At 37.6% G+C, this 23172-nt stretch overlaps 1 protein-coding gene across 1 annotated transcript; it reads left to right on the plus strand.

Annotated features, from left to right (window-relative positions):
- Positions 1-368: 368 nt before the first annotated feature.
- LOC129733922 (achaete-scute complex protein T3-like) lies at positions 369-1837 on the plus strand. The gene is made up of 2 exons (XM_055695542.1): positions 369-1481; positions 1566-1837. Exon 1 carries the CDS (start codon positions 573-575, stop codon positions 1401-1403), a length of 831 nt encoding a protein of 276 aa, XP_055551517.1. The 5' UTR covers positions 369-572; the 3' UTR covers positions 1404-1481; positions 1566-1837.
- Positions 1838-23172: the final 21335 nt, after the last annotated feature.

Here is a 23172-nt window from a genome sequence, read left to right on the forward strand (position 1 = left end):
TCAGGTTCGGCGCTCGTTCGGCTCGGCTTCGGTGAGATGCGCGCGCGACTCCCGCCCGATCGGGCGCGCTCTTATTTCGGGCTGCTATGTGATGAACTGGGTTCTTGTTGTTTTTTCGGCTGCGTCTTTTTTTCGGTTGTCGTCTATCCTTGTCTGTCGGTTTCGTTTATGTTTTCCTATGCTGCTCGACGACGATGACGACGACGGTTCGAGTGTCTTGTGCGAGCAGGTTTTCTCCGTGCGGCCCTTAAGGATGAGCGGTGCTGGAGGTGTGTTGGTGATTCTGATGGCTTACGTTATTCTGTTTTTTTTTTTTGGGTTATTTTCGGAGCGGGCACCTGCATCATGATGGGAAAAGAGCATACAAAATGCAACTGCTATAGGACGAAAGGTACCACTCCAGGAGCTACCTCCGGCAAGGAAAGATCACAGTCTGAAAAGAGTAAAACCAACAACAAGCAACTCACCGATCGGATACTTAGTGTTTTTGTGGTCGAGAAATTGTGCAAGTGGATAAAAAGGACTTTGTGAAATTTGTGTCAGTGGCAAAATCTTGAGTGAATTAGCAACAAATGGCTACATTAGTTCGCAGCATGGCTTTGGGACAGAACATGTACATCCCGAACGGGGCAGCGATCGGTCAGCAGCCGGCCGTGAATGCTTACCGCAAACGACCGATCGTGCCGGCACCGGTGAATACAGGAAGTGCAGTGTTGCAGCCGCCAGCATTCAAAGACCGCCCGATCATCTCCAAAAAATATTGCGCTCTACCGTATGCTGTAACCCCGCAGCAAACGGTTTCGATCCAACGGCGTAATGCACGGGAACGAAACCGTGTCAAACAGGTCAACAATGGATTCGCGAACCTCCGTCAGCATCTACCATCGACGGTTGTGGCGGCCCTCACCAATGGAGGCCGTGGACCCCACAAAAAACTTAGTAAAGTGGACACTCTTCGTGTCGCGGTAAAATACATCCGCAGCCTGCAGCGTGTTCTCGATGATGACATCGAAAATAGTGCGGATTCCTCGAAAACCACCCTATCCCAGGCGCTTTCACCCGTTTCCTATTACGGTTCGATGTCCGAGGCATCCAGTGCGTCTTCACCAGCTCCGTCACAGCTGTCGGAGTACTCCAGCTACAGCAGTCAACCGGAGATTGCCACTTTCAAACGAGAACCCTTCGATGGATATGGGACCACGAACGTGACACCGCTCCCCAGCATGACCAGCTTCGGTACCAGTGGGATCACAAGTACTGCCACCTACAGCCAACCGATTCATCACGTGTTCAAAACTCATCCCTCTGTTCCTGTCGAGTATCAGCACGAGGAGCTCAGCCCCCAGAATACCGACGACGAGGAGCTGCTGGACGCGATTTCCTGGTGGCAGCAGCAGCAGTGAATCTGTTACATAATCCTGGAAATAAGACTGATAATTGCAACCGGAGTTTCATGCATCGGAAGTGCTAGCAGTGGAATGGTGAGTTCTGAGTCAGTGATAACGTCATAAAGACAAAATCACTCATGAAGACTGTTTTTTTCTCTCTTTCTCTATTTCCCACAGAGATCCACAGATCGAGCCGGAGAAAGCCGCTTACGCTCGGGCACGGGTTTCTGGACCCGGCCGTAGAGAAATGCTCATTCAGATGATCTCTCCAAAAATAAACAAAACGTAAACAAGTGGCCAAGACTGTTGTCGACTTGAACAAAAGGGATTTTTTTCGCGGATTGTACAAATTAGTGCACTAGGTGTAAAACGAATAGGTTAAGTTGATAGCTGGTAAGAAATCGTACAAAATCTAGTCAGTGGAATAAACATATGTAAAAATCTTCAAATTGTTGACGGTGTTGTTATTTTGTTGTGGAATGAAGGCAAGAAAATCTGATTGAGTGGAGTCCTTCCTCTGTGCTGGTGAGAATGTTTGGTTTTTTGTTAATCATAATTTAATATTTTCATACAGTGCAGTGGAAATAAAAATAATCTACCTTCGGGATTTTTAAAATTTTCAGAGCGTTTTGTGGTGATTCCAAGTTCAGTGTTTTAAATTTTAGAATCGTTTTTCGGTGATTCTGGTTTATTTCATTTTTTGGTGTGTTCTGATATTTAAACACGATTTTTGGCAGTTTTAAGTCTAAATCAGGATCATTTGATAGGCCTTCAAGATTTTTCGGCGATTTTGAGCATTATTAAAGATCAATTCTAAGCATTATTTAGGATCGTTGTGCGCCAAATGGGGATGATTTGATGTTTTTCGGAAGAATTTGAGCTCATTTTGGGTCTTTTCTGACCACGCGAAACGGTTTTCGGCAATTCTTCAGCTTGACTTGTTGTAAACTCTATTGACCGTATTGGGCCTTAAACGGTCAGTTTGGGATTATTCCTTTTTTGATCTTTGGAATTGGCATCTTCTTTTTCTTGACCGTTTCAATGGAGTGATTTGGAGCTTGATTCTGGATCATTTTCAATTCTAGCCTTGGGAAACATTTTTCGGCGTTTCTAAGTTTAGTTTGGAAGCACTTTTCCATTTTGAAGCATTCTCTTCTCAGGCGATTCAGAGGTTTTGCCGCCCTTTGAAGCGTGTTTGTTAATTTAATTTTACATTTGTGTTTTTTTCTGGCGTTTTCAACGATTTTGAGCTCAATTTGAGATCACCTTTGTCCCTTCGATTTTAAAGTTGAGACTAGGATTGTATCGGGTAGAATCGTGCGTACCATGTGCCGTTTTGAATGACCGATTGTTACTTTTATTAAACTAATCTTGATCGCAATTTGATTGATTGGTGAAGTTTCTCCCAAATTTTTACTACAATAGTTATCATTTATTTTCAATTGCAAACCAGTGAAAAAATTAACTCAAAGTGAAAATCAATTGTAGGAGCCGCGGCTAATCAATTACGAGCCTGTGAGTGGCCTCACCTTATTTCAAGTTACGTTTTTCCCAGTTTTGCAAGACAGATCGCAAGACAGAGATTTTAGCTCGTATGCAAAAACGAGTGTACAAAAAAAGAATTTGATTTCGTGTTGGCATTTGGTAAACATGCCGGCTGCGGTACTAAAATTCTGTTCTATGTTCGAAATGCTACTGTGATTTCGAATTATAACCATCTTTCTTAAGACGTTTCAATATATTGTTGTAGCAGCCATTACCATTTTTGTCCACAAGAACAACAAAAACGATGCCTATTCAGACTACCAAATATATAACTGGAGGGTTTGATGAATTAAAGTTTACATAGACCCACGTCGACCATGTGATCGTGTCATGAACCTGTTCCTTTTTGTGACCTTAAGGAGCGTATTTCGACCGAGTATATTGCGGAATTTTTTTTCGGGTCTTTTCTGGCTTTTGAAGGTGTTGTTCGAAGATTCTAAACTGGGCTGGCAACCATAACTACGAGTCAGGATTTTGTGTGCTGTTCTAGCCATGAAGTCCTTACGGCGTTATTCAAAGGGTGTGATACCAACCAGTGAGCAAAGGTTCTCGTAGGGAGGCAAATGTTCAGGGTTTCTCCAGTTCTTCGATTTGACCGCGTTTTGATGCGCTCAATTCGCCGAATCCAGTGATCGTAGTACGGCTCTCATACAACACACGCAGCTTCCAGAATTGGCGGTACCAAGGAGCATTAGACGGTGCGTAGAATCTTCAAATTCCATCCCGATCCTATAAATCAAACCAAGTAAACGATTGGCTTCATTTATGATCGTCGGATAATGTTACCTGAATGTTATTTGAGAATCATAAAAAAACTTCTAGATCAGTGACGACTTCGTTACGATAGTGTTATCCCAGTAATTAAGTAATCATAAAAAAGGCTGTGTTTTGCGCTGGAAACTAAACTTACCACACATTTGGGAGCGCTTATCAACAAGCAATTGGGATTCCACAGTCACCAAACAAATCAATCAGCGCCCGAAGCATGCTGCAATCATCGTCCGTATCAATGAGATGAAAAATTAAAAATTTTGGTACCATCCGCGTATAGCAATCGAGTGTCAGGGGGTAAAAATTTAGTAACATCATTGATAAACATCGAAAAAAGCAACGGTCCAAGTATACTGCCTCGAAGAACACAGGAATTGTTACTAAAGCAACTAGATTTCGACATGCCCAAATTCACGGTGATTTGACGGTCACATTGGTATAAATCTAGCCATTCAACCATCCCAGTTATGGCTACGAGTTTACAACATTTGGCTCAAAATAACCCATGATCCACACGATCAAAAGCAGCAGATGACATCGATCGAAGACCTTGCTCAATGCAATGGTGCAAAGACGAAATGAATTACAATTGGTCGGCCACCAGCACATCTGGGGCTAAACTTCTTAAACCCAACGAAGACTCCAATAATTCGTTTTAAATTGGCTTCAAATCTCAAAAGTTTTGAAATCGATCAAGAATTTTTTTAGAATTATCTAAGAACTATTGTATACTCAAGTTTCATCCTTATTCTATTATTTGGAATCTTTTTTCTTCTGTCCACTCATCACTGCGACCAGAGACGTTTGATCTATTGTGATATTGCACAGATTTTTTTCTGTATTTCGCACCTTACCTAATGTTAATGTCTGGGCAGGTTTTTTTCTAATAGGAGTCTATTATGTCAGGAGGAAGCAACTATAACGTATTATATGTTATATCCAGACCAGTTTTATCGTAAAAGGGACTGATTTTTGTTAAGAAGAAAGCCAACAGGGGTACCGATGAGTTCAGCTTGAAGGAAGGGTATGTGGTGGGGAGCTCAAAAATAAACCCATGTTAAAGTCCTTTGACAACCAACATAGCCTGATTCTATTAGGATTCGAACCGACGACTATCCACTACGGAGCTCCCTTGGATTTTGAAATCTAGATTTTTTTACAATCTCTCTTTATTTTTTTAATAATCATTTCCGGAAATGGAGTATTTTTTTTTATTTATTTTAAATGCGTTTAAGAATTATTTCAAAATCATTTTGTGATAGTTCTAGTATTATTCAAAAATCATTCTTATATCATTTTAGTATCATATTCAAATCATTCCCCGACTATTCTACAACCGTTTTCGAAATTTTTTAGATTTTTTTTAAATTATTTGAAGATCGGATTTTTGATGATTTCAGTATTATTTAAGAATTATTTTAGTTTCATTTCAGATAGATTTTAGATTATTTTCAAATTATATCATAATCATTTGAAAATTATTTAAAAAAAGTTTTGAAACATTTTACGATATTTTATTTTTATTCTTGTCTAGTTTAAGGATTAGTTTGGATTCATTTTCGAATAACTTTTGTATCGATTGAAAACCGTTAAAACCGAACTTCAGAGTATCATCAGAATCCGTAACTTCCCAAATGAGATTAAGGAATGTAATAGGAGTAATAAGCATAAAATTACCAATTGTTTGAAAACGCTAATGGATTCTACATAATGCGCAAAATTTAATGAGTCAAATTACTTTAAAAAATGAAACAAATATAACACAAATAATAATCGTATCGAAATTTTCAGAATATCTGAAAAAAAAAATTAACATTGGGAATAGGTTGAGTTTTCATTTTATTCTACTACAAAAGAATACTCTCTAATACCGTCTGCAGATACGTATTCCGTTTACTACATACAACAATCATCAGTGCTTATGTAGGCTGATTTAAGAAAAAAAAAGGTACAAGAGAAGAAAACATTATGGAAATACAAAATATGAACGTTAAGGACTTGTCTAGAAAATTATACAAATAACAAAGGTAACGAAAACACCAATGAAAATATTTTCAAAATTTTCCGAAATGTTAAAAGGACAAAAAATGTATCAATGACACAATTGACTATTTTTGAGCAGGCTTTTCGTTTCTTTTCAGAGAATCACTAGCGTGTAGAACAATATCTTTCACTGCGAAAACAGCTTTTAAACTGGTGGATGAAGCAGCGAATCGTTTGTATCTGAGGACCATGCAAAACAACACCGCGATGGAATCTGAAATATTTCTCCAGAAAGATATTTAACTGGCGTGAGCTTTCTCACACGAAAGGACATTACGCTCAATAACTACACAACAGAGCTCACTGCAGTTAATTAACTGTGTGTCTCAATATTAAAAAAATTACAATAAAAAAAACTAAAATGACAATGGCGACGAAATCGAAATATATGCTTTGATAAAAAAACGCATATCTAAACATATAAAAATGCAGCTCTGTCTGTCTATCTGATCCCTATAGGCTTGGAAACTACGTAAGAAACACTTATCACCCCGTGGTAATATGAACCAATCTCGAGATATAGCATTTTTACGCAAATAGTTCTAAATTTCGTAATTAATCTTTCGTACAAATGTTATAACTCAATATTGGCTCATATTACCACGGAGTGGTAAGTGCTTTTTACGTAAAATTTTCTGAGAAACACGATGAAACCATCAAATTTAAAATAAAATTAGCTGCATTGGCCGAAAAATGCAAATTTAATTTTAAAATACAAAAATAATTGATCTGGCAGCACTTCCGGGCAAAAACAATATTTTTTCTGGATTCCGTGGTAAATTTTCCTCAAAATTCACCTATCACTATTTTTCGGGTGCCTTACGTCTATAAACTATAAAATAAAATAATTACGAAATTTCCAACTTTTTTCGTAAAAATGTTATATCTCGAGATTGGCCCATATTACCTCGGGATGATAGTTGTTTCTTATGTGAAATTTTCCAAGGAACACGATGAAATTATCAAATTTAAAATAAAAATGGCTGCATTTGCCGAAAAATGTAAATTTAGTTTTCAAATACAAAAATAATTTATCTGGCAACATTTGTGTATAAAATTCATCTGACTGATAGTCTCAATGAACTAGTATAAAACTAATATATGATATTAAAAACCATCAGTCTCTCCCGAGCCGAGACTCGAACTTACGACGACTGGCTTGTTAAGCCAGCATCGTACCTCGAGACCAGCTGGGAGAGGTTCATCAATTTCAAAATATTCCTCCACTCGATTAAACATACAAATGCATGAGGCAATGGGTTCATTGCGACCGAAGTTCGTACGATGATAACGGTTTGTCAATAGTGATGAAGGTCGTAAGGCTCTATGTGGTGCACGAAAATCCAACAACGACAGGAGTTTGGGAGACTCTACTTCATCATCTCGCTGCGACGTTCCAAAGTATGTTGAGCAAGCAGCAGCGGTCTGAGTACGGGATCAGATTGTCGCCAAGGCAGGTCCCGAAGAGCCATACGTATGAATCTTCGCTGCACACGTTCTATACGTAGCTTCCAATCGAGCTGGTGGGGCATCCAAATAAAGTTTGCGTATTCGAGGACAGGGCGGACTAGAGCACAATACAGTGATTTTAGGCAGTACGTGTCTCTGAAGTCGCGTCCAATTTTTGATATGAATTCTAGCTGACAGGTAGCTTTCGAAATAGCAATCGCGCGATGACGATCAAAAGTCAGTTTAGGATCGACAGTCACCAAGATCCTTTACGTATTCAACTCTATTCAGTGTTTGACCATCTATTTGGTAGTTGAATAAAATAGGCGATTTTATGCGATGGAAAGTCATTACTTCGCATTTAGCAATGTTGATTGTCAAACAATTTAATTCACACCAATACGCGAATGAATTGAATATATCCTGTAGACGTCGAAAAACCTTGATGGAACGAATCGTTAAAAATATTTCAAGATCGTCAGCATAGAACAGCCTACAGCCAACTCCAAGTGCAGCAGCAGCGTCATTGAAAAATAAAATAAACAACAGTGGTCCCAAATTGCTGCCTTGAGGTACACCCGATTGATTGCACTTACGACAAATTTATAAAGTTTTTAACCAGCAGATAAACTAGTGATGCCACGGTAATTTTTGATGTTGCTGTGATCATCACTCTTAAAAACGGGAATTTTCCTGACGCGAAGGACTTATGAAATACGTGATTATAAATGACTGAAAACTTGACCACTTTTCCCTGGTTTTTCCTGATCGAATCACAAGATTTTCAAATTCAGATACCGAACTTAGAAGATAGACGTAGTCCTACGTCAAAAAATACCGTCAAATACTTAAACATTTATGAAACAACAAAAAATGCATAAATGATAAAAATGGCTAATTTTACCACTGGTTTGGGTTTGGGTAAACGTCCAAAAAGACAGCATTGATGTAGAAAACAAATTACAAAACTTGTAAGTTAAGAAATGCCATCAACTGAAAAAATATCGAGAATGATAACACAGTATTATAAAAATTAAATGAAACGAAAATTCAAAAATTGGAAAATTGCAAAACTATGAATTTAATTAAAATTATACAAATAATTCCTTATATACGTTTTCCTGAAATCCATCCACGCCCCAGTTTAGTCCAACCTCTTCCGCCTGCATCCAGCCTAACGACAAGGACACGTTAAGACCCCGGATCCGGAAACAGCAATCAGACCCGCACGATACTCTCAAGGGCCGAGGGAGACAACCCAATATGCCAGTCCGTAAAATCTTGGCCCAGCAGCGGAACATGTGCTTACCTATGGCAATGAAAACCATCATACAGTAAACCAGTGCTTTTAATGCAAAATATTATAGCTTTAAGTTACATTTAGTTTCAGCTCGTAGTCGGCAGCGAGGATAAAAAATTTGCTTTTAGTTATTAAGATACTTTAGAAAGTAAGCTACCAGATATAATTGGCGCCGTGAAACATTAAATTGTATTTGTGCCGTGTCAAATAAATTATAGATGAACAAAAAATATACAAATAATAGACCAAAAAAAAATAAAAAAGAGTTTACGAAAAAAATCAAAAATAACACTTATAATATAATAAAATGTTAAAAGTTAGAAAAGCAAGAAATATAAAAATGACAAAGTCATAAAAAAATACAAGTGTGTTAAAAAATAAGGACGACGAAATCTTACAGTGCTAAATATGCATATATAAAAAAATATCTGCATGACAAAGAAAAAAAAACAGATACGAAAAAAGTACGAAAATGCCAAAAAACAAAAAATACATAAATATATAGTGTAAAATATAGTGTTAGAAACTTCAAAAATGACAAAAACAACACAATGACGTGACGAGAGTAAACAAAAGTAGGGATAAAATTTTTTATACAAGCAAAATTGTAGTTGGAAACATCTCCGCCAACTACACAGGTGGCCTGGGTTCGAATCCCAATGCCGACATAGGTGTCGGCGGTTGTAGGCTGGCGCGATCGGGAGATTTTCTGAGGCGAAAAATCTCTAGGATCGCGCCTTCCATCGCATGAGGAAGTAAAGCCGTTGGCGCCGATAAATGAGTCGTAAGTTTGGGTAGTTAGGGTGGGGTCGCCTCCCCGGGTGTCGGTGATTGGCACAACAACGGTGTCGGAACTAGACCGGCGGAAAATAAGAAAAAAAATTCAATTATGCACAGTAGATTTTTTTTCAATTTGAAATAAGACTCATCTAAAGTAAATAGTAAATGTAAATGTAAGTAAATGTAACGCTTGGAGTTAGCGGGGCTCTGGCGAAGCGTTGCACCGGGGAATGCGGGAAATATCCATATGGGGTGCTATTTGATCATTTTAGGCCGTTTTTCAGTCACCGTCTTTGTTCCACCATCATTGTTCCGGAAATACCCATTTTTGGTGGTGTTTGGTTTTTAGCTCTGATTGGTTGGAATCTGTGTTCAAACAAAGCTCTGCATTGTTTCGATAGTACAATAGTTAGCAACATAAAATCACAATTTTCTGCATTTCGGTGGAAGCTTAGCTATTTTTCCAATCGATTACTAAAGGGTGATTTTTTTGCTATGTGGTTTTTCGTGTATTCAGATTTGACAGTTCACGCGGGAATTCTGACAGCTGTCAAAGTCTAATGTACTCAGTTTGGTTTGCAATTTCACCATGAACAGACTTACGCCTGAACAACGCTTACAAATAATCGAGTGTTATTACCAAAATTCGTCCTCTGTGAAAAATGTTTTTCGCGCATTACGACCATTTTATGGTCGTCATAATCGACCTACTGAGCAAGCTATTCAAGCTATTGTGACGAAATTTCAAACCAGTTTTACTCTGTTGGACATAAACCCACCAACACATATACATAGAGTGCGTACAGAAGAAAATATTGCTGCCGTATCAGCCAGTGTAGTGGAAGACCGTGGAATGTCAACTCGACGTCGTTCGCAGCAATTGGGCTTGTGTTATTCGACTACATGGAAGATTTTACGAATGGATCTTGGTGTAAAGCCTTACAAAATACAGCTCGCTCAAGAATTGAAGCCGAACGACTTGCCGCATCGTCGAACTTTTGGTGAATGGGCCTTAGGACAACTTACCGAAAATCCACTTTTTTACCGAAAAATTGTGTTCAGTGACGAAGCTCATTTCTGGTTAAATGGGTATGTTAATAAGCAAAATTGCCGCATTTGGATCGAAGAGCAACCAGAGGCAATACAAGAATCGCCAATGCACCCAGAAAAATTCACGGTTCGGTGCGGTTTACACGCTGGAGGCATCATTGGTCCTTACTTCTTCAAAGATGATCAAAATCGCAACGTCAATGGCGAGATAATTTCTGATTTTTTTGCCGGAAATGGAAGAGCTGGGTCTTGTTGACATGTGGTTTCAGCAAGACGGAACAACGTGCCACACATCGCGCGAGTCAATGGACATATTGCGGAATGAGTTCGGTGAGCAATTCATCTCACGAAATGGACCGGTGAATGGGCCGCTTAGATCATGCGATTCAACACCGCTAGATTATTTTTTGTGAAGCTACGTTAAGTCTCTTGTCTATTCGGATAAGCCACCAGCAATTCCAGCCTTGGAAGACAACATTACATGCGTTATTCGCGAAATACCAGCCGAAATGCTCGAAAAAGTGACCCAAAATTGGACTTTTTGTATGGACCACTTAAAACGTAGCCGTGGCCAACATTTGAGTGAAATTATCTTTAAAAAGTAAATGGCATAAACTGATTTATCGGCTCAAATAAAGATTTCATACAGTTTTGTAATTCTTATGTGTTTTTTTTTAAGAAAAACCAAATTCTTAAAAAATCACCCTTTAAAAGTATGAAGGGAATCCGTTATAAACTGATTGAGTTATTGGCATTTGAATTTGGCAATTATCTAGATGTGAAAAATATGTTTTCTTTGAAAATAAATAAATAAATAGAACAAAAAACTCTCAAGAAGTTAGAACTACTTCTATTCAAAAATGCAAATTCTGTGAAAAAATAGTTTAGAACCAGAGTCCGAAAATTTATCGCCATTTTATGGCACCACCGGAGAATGTCTTTTCCCAGTTGTTTGCAAAATTTAATGGAAAAATTTCTGAGTATCATCAGAAAGAGTTACGAATTATTTAAATTTTTTTTTAATTCAAACTTTGGAGAGCCACTGCAGCTAATCTGGTAAACCGCCAACTCTCAATATATTGACCTGCTTTGACCCATCACTGTTGCAAGGTCCAGCGGGGGATGCCGACTGGCCAAAAATCCTTTAATTGCCTCCTCCAGCAGGGCAGCAGACGTATCGAGCGTATGCGATCTACGGGGCAACATCTTGATTATGTTCCGTTTCGACGACGATCGAGTTCGATCGGATCGAACCGATCGTTGTTTGGCAGGTCAAAAAAACATTGCGTCGTGTGTCGCCTGGCAGTTGATGAAGTTATATCCCCTTGCCCGGGACTAATGGATACGTGTAGCGTCTATCTTTTTTTTTGGGGGGTTTGTTTTGGTCATCGTACATGTGGCGAAATTGTAGCATTTGCTCGATATTCGATTTTTTTTGCTGTTCTTGTTTTCATTTGTTGTGTGTCTGTTTTTGCTGGCTCATTGGCTTATCGCATTTTTGCGATCGATGGCCGATAGGCCAGAATTGGGCTCGATTGCATTCGCGAAAAGAAGGCCGTCTTGCTGGTGGGTCCTAATTAGAGCGGATTGTGGCAAGTGATGTCTCAACAACTGTCGGATCAATCTAATTTGCAATGCGTCATGTGCGATCGGCGTTTTTTTTTTTGCATCCCCGTGAACTGATGCAAAATCCAAACTTTATTAACCTCATAATCAGCTTTAGAAAAACCGCTTTTGTCGCGGGCAACTTCGCTCTTACTTAATCAAAACCAAATTCGGACCATTCCGATGCTTAGAACACCGCTCAGGATATCGTAATACCATGTGATCCGATTGTCGACCACATCAAAAATCAATTTAGTACATTTTTACGGCTGTTTACAAATTGCTCCGCTGATCTATGCAAATTAACCTCGTCTGGATGAGCTGCGGTTTATGCGTTTTTTTGTTCGCTTCGTTGATTTTTTTCTCTCGGATGCACGCGACCAGTTTGCCGCCTGACGGAATCATAAAAAAACCGCATATTGCAACAGGCTGCAAAAGCACGGACGGAAGTGCGAGGCAGGCGCAAACTGCAGAACCCGGGTTCCCGCTGTGAGCCGATAATGATCGGTGTTAATCTGTCTCCTTTCGGCGCGGATCGGCGGCGGACAATCAGACAAAACACCACGCGCCCATTCTGCCACAAATCGGGCGGTCATCCGGCTGTGAATAACTTTGTTGATCGGCCGCGTGTGTTTCAAAAATGCAGCAGCCAATTTGGGAAATTGCATCGCTCCTTCGTTCTCCTACCGCGCACACCTCGGCTGTCATCAGTGCGGTATCACTCCACATTCGAAGATGGTTCGCGCCGCTAGGCGAAGGAGGAAGCAGGTCGCATTTTTTCTGCCCGAGCTTGTTTTGTTTTATATGTTTTTAGAGGTAACTCAAACCTTTATGAATAATTTTTACATATTATTTTTGACAAGCGAAGAAAAAATGTCATAATTTATAAAATTTATTTCTTGTTCAGGGCCTGGTCGGTGGTTCAGCAGAAGCCACCGTCTCGGCAGCAGCAGACTGAAATTAAACTAACCTGTTGCTTGGCTGTTGTTGTTGTTGTTGCTGACCGATGATGATGGGTTCCGTTCGTTTCGGGTCCCCCTTCAAGCTGCATCCAAATCAAAACTAGTGACGCTGTTTGGCGGGGTTGTGATATTCGGTTCTGTGGGGTCGTGATCGCGGTCTTGTCTGCGACAATCAATTCAAATGATTCTCCACCGGTGGTCAATTGAGCTGTTTCCTCCGGGACGGGGCCTTTTTTCCGAGTAGAACTGTCAGTTACTTGCTGTTAGATGGGAGGAGAAGGGGTTTTGTTACATCTAAATTTCATATTCTGTTTGGGGTTTTATACTTTACATACTTGCTACTGTGCGGAATTATGATTTGAATCTTGGCTGAGCTTCATCCATTGACGAGGAATGTTTCATTCATGGTTTTGATATTATTTTTCTCTTCGAGATCTTTCATTGAAAAAGTATTGTAACTTTGATTTTTCAAATATTCAAAAATTAACAGGGAGAAAAAAATAAGAACGTCAAAAACAGAAATTGATACGTAGAATTTTTACAATCAGATACTCAAATATGAAGTAATAGTAATAGCAATAATAGCATAATAGAGAGAACTATTAAAATGACTAAACATAAGCAAATATAATTAAAAATAAGTAAATATATATCTACCGCATTAGAAACCTAGAGTTACAGCAAGCTCGAAGTCACCGTAAGTTTTTTTTTCACTGCCACCATCGCGTTCCTGTGGCAAGCAAACATTTTATTTCAACCAGCCACAGGATGAAATTTGATTTATTACGAGCATAATCAAATGAGATACAATTAAATTGGCATTCATCCTGCGACTGGCAGCGGGATCGGGTTCTCAAAAATGTCATATTTTCAAACTCTTTTTCGCGACACACACAAACGCCGGGTTTCTTGGCTAGCAAATTATGTGCCGAAATTTGAGTGCATCCCAATCGGAATAGGACCAACCACGAACCACGGTTTTGGTGTGGTGTGGTTCTAGAGGATGACTGCGAAACGTAACCCGAAAAAGCAGCACGGAAAAAATCCTCACCCCGATTGATGGATGTCACCCGTATCGGTTGATTGACTTAAATAGCCACAAATTTATGTATCCGTTTTCCCATGGCGGTCCGACCCAGGGTCGGTGGGTCTAATTGAGTCATTACCCTCTGGCCCCCACGATCGAGGCTTTCAGTTCAATTGTTTGGTGCTGACCAGTGGACTTCCCCATCCGTGGCGGACGGATCGAGAACAGGCAATGGTCGAATTTTTTTTTCCCGTGGAAGATAAAATTTGGATCAGCGGGAGCAAGGAAGAAAAAAAACAGTTACAAATACGGGGGCAAATGATGGAGAAGTTCCGTACCCGCGCGTCGATCCATGGAAGAAAGCGATCGTGTCTTCATTTGGGAGAAATTATCTTAATCTTGGAAGCGAGAGGGAAGAGATTGCGGGCGATCGTAAATTTGTTCTTGCAGAAATATGTTTTATTCTTGTTTATTTTTTTGGATGGCCGCTGGAAGTAATGATTTCCTCTTGAAAAGTGAATTAATCAGTAATAAATGATCAAATTTATGAATGTTTTTTTTCTTCTTTAGGTTAGCCGATTATAAACGTCTTAATCCGCAGTAATATTTTATAACGTCATGAAAAGAGATCTCAGTGTCTTTTCGGTAATTGTTCTTTTGAATTTTTTCTCTCAAACTTTCAAAAGTAAACGCACGATTCTTGGATAAGCCAAATCCTTCCTTGGAGAGCATATGCATGGAGGTAAAATTAAATATACATATTAAACTGTAAAATTATCTCGAGCCCGGGAAAGTATCTCATGAATTGATAATACTAATTTTACGTAACCGTCTGCACCTGCTTGGTCACATTTTTCACGGTAATCAAAACAAAATCCAATGGGGGGGATGCTCTTGGTACCGGTAGTAGGTTCCGAAGTACGAAAAGGAAAAAGCCAATAACGTTTGTGTTTGTTACGCTTGTTTTTCTGTGGGAGCGCGGCGCGTGTACCAGGCTAGCTGCCTCTGCTTGTGGCTTAACAGTCGCTGTTGCAAGCGCGTATCGTTCGATCTTTCAAAAAATCGGTCCATGTTTTCATCCTTCAAGTTAACAAAAGTTCGTTTAAGAAGCAAATGATGGATTCATCAACTACTCAAAAGTTGCTGATATTTTTAACTGATTGACAGCATTTTTGTCGAAAAACATCGTCTGTTTGATTTATTTTTAATTTTATAATTTTCATAGATTAAGATAGGTTTAAAGTGTCAAAAAATTAGTAGAGTGATCAATGTATGTAATTTTACAAGATGCGAAAAATGAACACAAATATTTCAAATATTTCCTTATCCACGAATCCGCAATCTCGGAAAAAAAATCTATGTCACATCTTCTGTTCTGGTTTATTTTCGCATCCTCGTAAAAATACATATGTAAATGTAGTCATAAAACACACAAAAATGTTATTAGTTTGTGAAGTATCAAAAATGTTAAAAGGTTTCACTTTAATACCTTAAAAACTTGAGATGTGAAAGAGATTTTGTGAGTCAGAAATTATAGGCTTTATGTTTTGAATTACTCAAAACTCAAAGAACTTAACTTCAATATCAAGGTTCGGGGATTTGGCATTTGTAGACATGCAGATCAATGCTAGAAGTTCTGAACTTCACGATTTCTGGATTGTAGGATTTTTGGATGATATGATTTTAAGTTCTTAGTTTGAGTTTTTAGGTTCTTACACTTTTTTTTGAGACTTAAGGTTTTAAGATGTAGATTGTCAAGCATTTTAGGATACTATTTTGAGAGCTCGTGATTCAAGAAGTTTGAAATTTGGAAGGTAGAATCTAAGATTTGATTTTTTTCAATTTAGGATGTTTAAAGTATATTGATATTTGATTTAAAATATTTTGTGATTTTCGAAATTTTCTATCTGATTTGTCCAGCGTTCAAGAATTTCAGATATTAGGATTTCTCCTAGAAAGGTATAGCAATCGCTGGCAAAACCGAAGGTATCAAAATGCTCTCAAGGGCCGAATGGCTCAGTTCGACGAGCTGAGCATTTTCTGTATGTGTGTGTGTGTGCAACTTTTCAATCTCACTCGATTTTCTCAGAGATGGCTGGACCGATTTTCATAAAATTATTCTCAAATGAAATGTCTAGTTGCCCCATAGAACCCTATTAAATTTTATTGTAATCGGATTTTTCGTTTGTATGTTATTCAACAATATGTGAAAATCACGAAGGTCCATTATCTCGAAAATTACACAACCGATTTTAACAATTGAATTTAAATGAACGGGCTCCTTAAAAAACTTTTAACTTTCGAATTTTATGAAGATTGGAATTGTGGTTCAAAAGTTATGGACCGAAACGTGTTCTGGAGACTATTTAGTCTCACTAATGTTTCTCAGAGATGACTGGACCGATTTTCATAAAATCAGTGTCATATGGTCATATGGTCATATGCCTAGCTGCCTCATAACACCCTAACGAATTTTACTCTAATCAGACTGTAACTTCGTCTGCAATGTATCAAAATGTGAAAATCGCGAAACTTCATTATCTCAGAAACTACAAAACCGATTTGAACAATACTGATATCAAATGAACGGGCTAGGGTTGACTGATAAATTATTATGATTGCACACGTGTTTCAAAAGTTGGAAAAGAAAGTCATATTTGAAATAGAACGCCTAAAAAACTCAAATCTTTTATTTTTTCCGGTTTGAACTCTAGGGCTAATTTTTTCGCTCTTGTTGATAATTTGCCAATAGAGGTTACCCTAAAGCTCGAATTGAAAATAAATGAAAGTTTATGACTTTTTACCCATTTCCACGAATTGTGTTGCCGTTACCCCGTGAAATTTGATGCCGTTTCGCGCTCGGAAGTGCGAAAAGTCAGAGACTTAAATAGGGTTTTCCTGTAAGCAAACGTAGAAGTTACGAACCCGGCGAGCAATTACTCTACGGCCTTTTGAAACACTTTCAAGCTGGCTTGGGGCAACTTAGTTTACAGGAATGGTTAAGAAACTGTCACTTTCCATTTTTTACCCGTTAAAGCTCTGGGGCCAAACCTGTATTGACTAGTGTAATTCATAACTTTAACGAAGACTTATTTTCATAGGTTCTATGATTAAAAGGGTCGAGATAACTTTTGAATTATTCAACCACACTTTTGGCTATCGAAGAAGAAATTGTGTTACATTTATCATAAATTTGTATGATTCCATGCTTTGTGTCTACACACATGAATGACATACAAAGTAGGCGAATTTTAATGAAATACCAAAATTTTCCATTTGCAAAATTTTTCAAAATCGGATGCTTTTGAAAAGTGCTAAGTGATTCATGATTTGAAATTACTATTAAAATTATACTGCATCATTGGAATTTGATTATTCTTTTAGAAGTTGAAAAGGAAAATTTTCTAAAGTTTAACTATCAAGTAACAAAACTGTCTTGCTCTCCATCCAGAAGGTTTTGCAATTATGACAATTTTTACCGAATCATAAATTGTAAGGGAACACTTTAATTGTCTAAGGGGCCGTTGATTCTTCACACGGACAATTTAGGGAGGGGGTGGGCGCGAAAATGTCCATGCTTATCCACGGTTGGGGGACGTGGACGCGAAATTTTTTTTCCAAAACATAAAGATTTGTGATAAAAATTCTACAGCTGTTCTGGTTTTATAGTCATTGTCAGCTATATTTGAGATAAATGTGGCCTCTTTGTTTTTCTTGGAAAGGTTGTTCAGAAATGTCGATCACATGCTAAGAACTTTTCAAGAATATCAGGTAAAATAAAATATATATTTAATTTGGTCACTGCGACCAAATTTTTGATATTTCGTGACATATCCCTTTATTAATCTTGTTTAGTCAGGATAACGCATCACTATAGTAAGTGTTCGTTATAGCTGACCAAAAGCATTAGTTTAGTCCGCTATTTATAATTAGTACCGTGAAACGGGGTAACATTGATCATTTTTTTCACTTTTTCGTGAGTATTTATATATTTTACAACTGAAATTACAGGTTTCATATTTTTAGAACCAGTACTGGCATCCTTAGTACTTAGAGCGAGCCCACCAGTGGCTGAATTGAAGTTTCTAAAGCTAGTTTGGCAACTCTCACCATAACGTTGCTATCTTGGTTTGGGAAATAACAATTCCCACCTCGGGTAGTAGCGAGTTAATAAATTTGGCAAGGCGAAAACAACGAGCCGAACCGTTGCTATTTGATGAAACGTCAAATTGTGTTTTTTTCTTGTTGTGCTCGACAGTGAATGTTCGTAATAATATTACGAAAATAATGAGTGTTTAGTAGTGCTGGGACTATCTTAGTATGACTTAGTATACGGACATAGTTGGTCGGCCCCGGAGGACAAAGCGCTCGCTTGGTTAAACATATCGTAGGAGATAAGCCATTTTGTTTGGCATCCTAACCTACACGGAGAAAGCTCAAGTCCTCACAAGGTTGGTCAACCGTGTCATTATTTTATCAACCAGAAAGGTTTGAGCGAAACTGCTCGGAATTGTTACCGACTATTGCTGCTGACACTTTTGAAGGCATGTTTATCGCAATTTTCCCGTTGCGTCCATTTCTCTCCTCTACCGCTGTTTCAATCTTCAAAAACAACCTACACAATTGAAAGCGGCGCCGGAAATGGCCGGTATAGACCGGTGTTTCTAAAAAAAATATTGTTAAAACGCTGAATGGCACCTTCCTCGACATGGCGGTCAATATTAGGCCGTTTTTTCAGGCTGAGAGCAGCCCCGAATCTTTCCAAATAAATCTTTTTATATTCGCGTAAATAAACATTTGCTCCGCGAAATCATATTCTTAATTGCTAGAATCAACCGAATACTAGAGAACAATTTTCGCGTTCTGCATTTATTTTTTTTTGCTGCAAATTTTCAAATATCAATAGCAAACTGTAAGAACCGAGACAGTACAAAATACTACTAATAACAGTTCGCCAGCTTTGAATAGAATAGCGATTGGACAATTAAGTTGATTTCTGAGAATTTCTGAGTAATACAACACAACAAATATATCGTCAGTTGAATTCAATACTGGCACAACTCAAAATTTTTCAGTTTTGAGTTATTGATTGCAAAGCATGCCAAATACTATAAAGTTTCATCTCACAAAGACCTGTTTTAAAATTCACAATGATTCCAGAAATATAAGTAGATGTGCCTTTATTGCACAAATCTAAAATATCTTGTAAAAGACGGAAAAATGAGGTTACAACTCATATAACTAGCTTATTACATGCACATAATAGACCCGAACAACTTCAGTAAAACTGGGAAGTCTTAAAATTCGAATTTTTGGCGAAAATTAGAAAAGAAATTTTTGACGCAAATTTTCAAACGCGTTTTTCTCGAAACTATGAATTTTGAGTTTTGCCAGTATTGAATTCAACTGACGATATTTCCAACGCCAGTTAGTGACGGTCTTCAACAATTGGCAACTGCCGGTGCGAAAGAGAAATAGTAAAATGGGTAATCTGCAATAGCAACGACCGGTGCGAAAATCAGTTACTATCCAAAATAGCAACGGCCAGCGTTGCGAGAATAGCAACTCAAATGGCAACCCACTGGTGCGCTTGCTCTTAAAAAGTTAGTTTTTAAAGCCTTTCGAAAATCTTGAACATTAAAGACATTTTTTTTCGTCCGTGTTCCAATTTTTCTTATTTGCGGTAACTTTGATCAGTTTTAATTTCGAATAATTTTGAAACCGTTTTGAACTGAAAATGTTAGATAATGCACGGTGCCCCGCTGGACCATTATTATAAAAAAAAATTGTTCATCAAATCCAAGTATGAGGGTCGATTCTTGAGGTCATTTTTCACCTCTGGTTAAAATTTTAAAAAAATCTACCGACCGGATCTCGAGAAATCTCAATTTTGGTGTGTTAGTTAATAAATTTCAAAATAATCCTTATCCGATTCATGCAATATCATCGAAATTCGTCCAAAAACTTGCCCAAATCATTTTATGCCAAAATATACTTGTTGATGTTGCTACAATTATGATAATTCACCACTGACTTAACTCTCCAAATTGACTTAAGTGTGTTATTTGTACGGCTTAGTGGCTCTAGTTTAATTTAAATGTTACGTTCTGTGAATTGAATGGGAAAAAAATAATTTAAACTTGTTGTGTTTCATACAAACCCACACACAAACACACACAAACACGCACTCACATACACACACAAATATTCACACACGTATACATATATATATTGCACACAAATTTTGAAAATTATGTATTATATTTTCCTATTTAGAAAGAGTGATTTAAAAAAATAAATATACAATAAGAGAATTTAGCCTCCTTTTCCTAGCTTGTGTATCGAATACCTAATACGATTTTTTTTAACAATTGCATTTAGCACGGAGTAAAACCAATTGGTAGTTACGCATTTTCAATATTTCTCGAATGTTTCAGAACAGAAAAGTTTCTTTTAGTGTGTATCATTTTATTAATTTTAGAACAAGAAAGTCGAATCAACAAAAAAGTACTTTTTGGACATATTGGCTTTTACGTCAACCATGCGCGAAAGGCAGTATAGGCTAATGTACAGTCCCCAAGCAGTAGATTAAACGATCGACTCCTAGTAGTTCGGATCTCACTTATTAAACGCAATTGATATTTAATTCCGACGATTTATTAACCCCGTTTGCACTCGGTAATCGTTCGCGAGTCACTGGCGTTCTTCCCTTCAACATCTCTTGTTTGCTACCTCGCACTCTCTCTCTCTATATATATATGAATGTGGTTGCCAAATTACTTTAATGAACTCTACAGCTAACACATGTGATTACTGTTATACTCAATCAAGGCACTTAATAAGCGATCGTTGTAAATCTGGAGTTTTGTTCAGTTGCCAAATCACGTTGAAATGACAAGGCTCGGAAGCTTGTTCATTGTGATGACCAAGACCTCTTCCAGTGTCTCTGCAGAACTCTGGTACAGGGTATTTACTTAGCCCTGGAAAGATAATCTTATTTTAACGTGAGATTGATGCATAAATTTCAAATCATTTAAAATGCAAGTTTTTGTTTAAAATTTAATATTGAGTGATCATTACTTTGGTAACACATCGATACATAACAAATACCAGAATTCAGTTTTTTGAAAAAAAAAAAAGTGAACATATTCGCACTATTTGAAAACGAAGAGGGTAATGTCATTAAAGCGAGGAGTCAAATTGACGCAGACTATCTTTCTAGGGTTAGTGATGTGGTATTTTAAAAAGAACGGAAGTTTCAGCTTTTCTCAGCTGCTGGCAAAATCGGAAATTGTCTTTTTGAACCCATGCTCGAGACAAAAAGAAAACTTTTTATTATACACTGTTCTTTTACTATCCAGAACCTGGAAATCGCACTAATAATTAAAAATTTCATAAAGTAGTAGAAGCCAAACATTTATCAGCGCTTGTCTTTCTAGTAGAGAAAATATAATACATAATTTTTAAAAATTTGTGTGTTTATATGTTGTATACGTGTGTGAATATTTCTGTGTGTTTGTGAGCGTTTGTATGTGGATTTGTAATAAAACACAATGATTAATTTTTCCACATTCACTTCACAGAGAGTAACATTTAAATTAAACAAGAGCTACTAAGCCATACAAATAACATACCTAAGTCAATTTGAAGAGTAAAGTCAGTGGTGAATTATCATAATTGTAACAACACCAACAAGTATATTTTGGTATAAAATGATTTAGGCAAGTTTTTGGATAAATTCCGATGATATTGCATGAATCGAGTAAGCATTATTTTGAAATTTATTATCGAACACACTAAAATTGAGATTTCTCGAGATCCAGCCGGATTTTTTTTTTTAAAATTCAACCAGAGGTGTAAAATGTCCTGAAGAATTGACCCCTATACTTGGATTTGATGGACAATTTTTTTTATGATAATGGTCCACCGGGGCAACGTGTAATGCTTTGATAACATGTTTAGAGACGCTTCCCGGATTGACATCACGTTCTCCTTGACTGCTCTTACTGCGGAGGATAGTCCTGTCCTTGCACCTAGCCGCGGTATGTACTGCGAGTCATTTTTATGCCATATGTAACTTTACCTTTCGATGATGAAAAACATAAACGTTGGTCGCGAAAGTTACTAGAAGTATTTTGTAAGTCAGCAATCGTTGTAAAATGTTTGTGTTCATAAAACGTATGTTGATCATATATGCACGGCCTTTCCAACAACGGAAGTATTAATAGGCCAGTTCTAGCTTCTTACGTTCTATGCTCTAGCCAAGACAACATCCCTGCGTAGGCCAGGATGTTGTCTTGGATAGAGCATAAAACTGGTCTTTCTTAACAAATATAAATTAATTATCTGTAAATGAGCAATTCTCGCTGAAACCGTCCCACTGGTGACAAGAGGTTTAAAAAAAAAGGATATTTTTGTGTCTAAATGATTTAAAATAGTGAAAAAAAAAATGAGAAAACCACTTTGGTTAGTTCATATTGATGGACCCCTTGGAAAAAAATCGATCAAACGGAAATTCTTGATCTTTCTATTGATTTATTTCTCTTGAATTTGTCATTGAACCCCCTGCAACCAATGCGTTGACATGTTTTTCTGATGAAATCCAAGATGGCGGCGAGATCCAAAATGGCGGCCAATTTTCTTCTACTTCAAATGAAAGCTATATTTTTCCTCTTTGAAACGATGTGTTGGTTATAGTGAGTTCAATGAAAAATTCAAGAGAAATAGATCAATAAAAAGATCAAGAATTGCTCAAAAATATTTTTTTCTAAAAATCGTTTAACCGATTTGTGCCCGAGGGGTCCAATAATATGAACTAACCAAAGTGGTTTTCTAATTTTTTCACTACTTTCAATCATTTAGACACAAAAACATCCTTTTTTAAAGACCTTATGTCACCAGTGGGACGGTTTTAGCGAGAATTACTCAAATGTTATAAATTTGAATAATTTTTTTTTTGTGATTGAAAAAATTAAATAACGAACTTGGAAAACATGTCAATGTATACGAAATGTTCAATATTCGACTAGTACAACAATATCGCACAATTAGCTTCGGGGCTAATAGCGGTCTCGATCAACTAGATTAGTTGAGACAATTCGTTATCGATATTGTTTTTGGCACATTTTGCATGTGTAGGATAAGTACAACGATACACCGTGCCCCAGAGCTGAGTCGAGAAAATTTCCTGCTCGTAAAGATCCTCGACTCGATTGGGAATCGAACCCGATATCACAACCGTGTGGGAGAGCT

Source organism: Wyeomyia smithii, chromosome 1, assembly GCF_029784165.1.
Source record: "Wyeomyia smithii strain HCP4-BCI-WySm-NY-G18 chromosome 1, ASM2978416v1, whole genome shotgun sequence".
Lineage (NCBI taxonomy): Eukaryota > Metazoa > Arthropoda > Insecta > Diptera > Culicidae > Wyeomyia > Wyeomyia smithii.

Excerpts from the sequence above, each read along its gene's own strand:
- LOC129733922 (XM_055695542.1), top strand. The coding sequence starts at position 573 with ATGGCTACATTAGTTCGCAGCATGGCTTTGGGACAGAACATGTACATC.